General features: G+C 50.0%; 1 protein-coding gene across 1 annotated transcript in view; it reads left to right on the top strand.

Annotated features, from left to right (window-relative positions):
• Positions 1–2,262, top strand: part of LACBIDRAFT_334299 (uncharacterized protein) — a gene marked incomplete at both ends in the record, with an annotated part of 2,543 nt that extends 281 nt beyond the window's left edge. Inside the window, 5 exons of the mRNA XM_001889061.1 lie at positions 8–450; positions 498–632; positions 686–1,732; positions 2,045–2,083; positions 2,186–2,262. Of these exons, the coding sequence (XP_001889096.1) occupies positions 8–450; positions 498–632; positions 686–1,732; positions 2,045–2,083; positions 2,186–2,262 (1,741 nt within the window). The remainder of the gene's footprint in view (positions 1–7; positions 451–497; positions 633–685; positions 1,733–2,044; positions 2,084–2,185) is intronic.
• Between the last annotated feature and the right edge of the window lie 647 nt (positions 2,263–2,909).

Here is a 2,909-nt window from a genome sequence, read left to right as displayed (position 1 = left end):
TCTCCAGGGGAGATGCCCAAGTGAAGATCGTGAGGAAGAAAGCAAGGTCAAAGAAGCCGCAGGTGAAGAAGGTGAAGCCGGATGTCAAAGAGAAGGGCAAGCAGGATGTCGAAATGGCCGCAGTCGGGCATGATGTGGAGCATGCCATTGACGTGGACATGGAGGTTGGTCTGACAATGGGAAAGGGGAAGTCCAAGGGTGGTATCGACATAGAGATGGCCGAAGTCAAACATGAGGAAACCGAGGTCGGTGCCATTCCAAAAGCCGACAAAGATGTGGGCCGGGTGACTCCCACCATAATCATTGAGCCACCCACACCACACACATCGGCGATTTTCAAGAGTACTGAGACCGAGGTCGGTACCAACACTGACAAAGGAAAGGGCCGGGAGATTGGGCCGCCAGCCAGTGAGATGGAGTGGATCGTGCCCGAGTTAGCAATGCGGCCGGGTAAAAAATTCATGAAACTCGTTATTCTTTGCTGACTTCGTTTATAGAATTGGGCTTGGCTGTCAATTATATCCAACAAAGCTTTACACCCCCACCTGTTGAGCGCACGTCCTGGCCAGAAGGTTCGCGTTCGGTATCTCATTCTCGGCAGGTCAGCCCACCAGATCCCAAGGAGGTTCATCGTAAGTTTCAAGTTGTTTTCTCATTTCCCATGATTCTCAACTTGAAAACTTAGTTGACATGGCGCTCTATCAGAAGAAGATTGACTTTAGGTCCTTGAGCCCCCCACCGAACTTCGACATGCAGACGATGCAGCAGGAGATCAGAAGACTTGCTCATGGCCAAGCCGACCTCCTGCAGAAACTCCGAGACCAACAAGCGCAAGTCAGTGTCATGGAGTCGTCTACCCCTACTATGCGAGAGTATTCAGCATTTGTGGTCCGAAAACAAGATATTGACGCAAGTGCCCTTCTCCCCCCGGCGGTTGACTCACCCGTGACCCTGTCACAACGTCTTTTGGTGCTCGAAGAGATTACCCGGTTTATTCAAGATCAAGATTTGGCTAGCCGTCCTCTGTCGGAGAAAATTGCAAGTCTAGAGACCTCCGTTTGGTTTCAGGAAGAAAAAATCACCGGAGCGACTCGCCGGATGGACCGTATTGAAGAGTCTGCCCACATGCGTTGGAAGGAAACACAAGAAGATTTGCAGTCCATCCGAAGTGATCACCAGAGACTGGAAGCCGAGGTGAGGGAAGCTGTCAAGACACTGGAGAACAAGTGGGAGACTACGCCAGCTGCGTTACAAGAGAGTCTCACCCGAGGCTTTGAGAAACTTGCAAGCCGCATCGAAACTGCCGAGCTAATGCTCCACGACCTCACCAAATCAGTCACTACTATTTCGGAGCTCAACCTGTGGCTCGGTGCTCGCCAATCAAGTCTGGAATCGCTCATTATCCAGTTCCTCGGCAACAAGGAGAAGAAGCACACTGGCATCAATACCGATCGCTCAGTCTCACCCGACCGCAGTCAGAAAAGCCAGCAGGTACAAGTCTCCCCGACCCCGGGTGTCGTTCTGCCAAACCCAGTTTCAACCAATCACGCGCAAGTCTCTCCAACCCCGGCCGTCTTTCTGCCTCCAGCATCTGAGAGCCCAGCGGTCCTTCTGTTGGCGCCAAACCCAATTCCTCCAACCTGGGCAAGTTTGCCTGGTCCTTACATTGGGGGTAATAGGAAGTCACCTCAGCTACAGAAACTCGAACCCACACTTCAAACCCCAGCACAGAGTAAGTCTTCTACTTGGTGAGGATTCAAAAATCTGACTGCCAGCAAGTTACAAACAATGATGTCCAAACTGTCCAAACTCCGTCTACTTAATAGTTAGTAGCATACATGTATATTTTTTGGACAATCTTCAATTTTTTTTTGGGCATATTTAATATGAAGTCCTGTGGTGGACATAATAATGAAAGCAGTAAGGCCTCGGCTTCTTTCACGACCCAGTAAACTGTGACCGGCAGAGAAAAGCGGGGGGATCTTGGAGCAACTTTGTCCAATGGAGACCGGCATAGTAACAGCTTGGCGTTTATTTCAGGCAGCCGAGTGCGGTTGTTTGAGCCAGACCCGTTCCAACATGGGTATGTTTACAAGAAACATTGGTTGGCATAAACTTGGTAGGGATTTTGAACCAGGGGTGTGCATAATATATCTCACTGCCTTGTGAACGTCACCATGCTCAGCTTCTTGGGAAGTCATGGACCCAGTAAACTGCATGACCGAATACTGGACCATGACCGGCAAAGAAAAGCCGAGGTAATGTTTGAGCAACTTGGCAAATAAAACCTGAGTGAAGACGAAACTCGGCCGTATAGTGTCAACTGGATGGGACCAGGTTGGGCTGATCCACACTGCATGGGATTCAAAGCTCTTCAGCAGACCCATGACACATGAGCCCATTCCATGAAGAGACGGGTTGACCCAGGATCCAAGGCATATTTAATTCATGGGGTACTAGCTGACTGACCATGTCACCGTGCTTGGCTTCTTGGTAGGTGATGGACCCGACCCAGTAAACTGCATGATGACCGGCAATGAAAAGCCGAGGTAAACTTGGCAAATAAAAATGAGATGGCTGTGGGCTGATCCACAATGCATGGGATTTAGAGCTCTTCAGCTGACCCATGACACATGTTGAGCCCAATCCATGAAGAGATCGGTTGACCCAGGATCCAAGGCATTTTTAGCTATGTCAATTCATGGGGTACACTTCTCAGCCGATGCACAGTACCAGTCCTAAGAGAGTCTTGATGGCCGGTCCACCTTTGATGGGGTCAACTGATCCATGGGCTCATCAGCAGGCACCATCAACTATGGTCTGTTTGTATGGTCGGGGGGCTCAGTATTAGTGGGGTAAGGTAAGTAATACTAGTGGCCTCTGAGGATACGAAGTCGAAGCTATTTTAG

Source organism: Laccaria bicolor, genomic scaffold (genome assembly GCF_000143565.1).
Source record: "Laccaria bicolor S238N-H82 LACBIscaffold_61 genomic scaffold, whole genome shotgun sequence".
Classification (NCBI taxonomy): domain Eukaryota; kingdom Fungi; phylum Basidiomycota; class Agaricomycetes; order Agaricales; family Hydnangiaceae; genus Laccaria; species Laccaria bicolor.
Note: the sequence above shows the minus strand (reverse complement) of the source record. Positions and strands in the feature narration are given on the sequence as shown.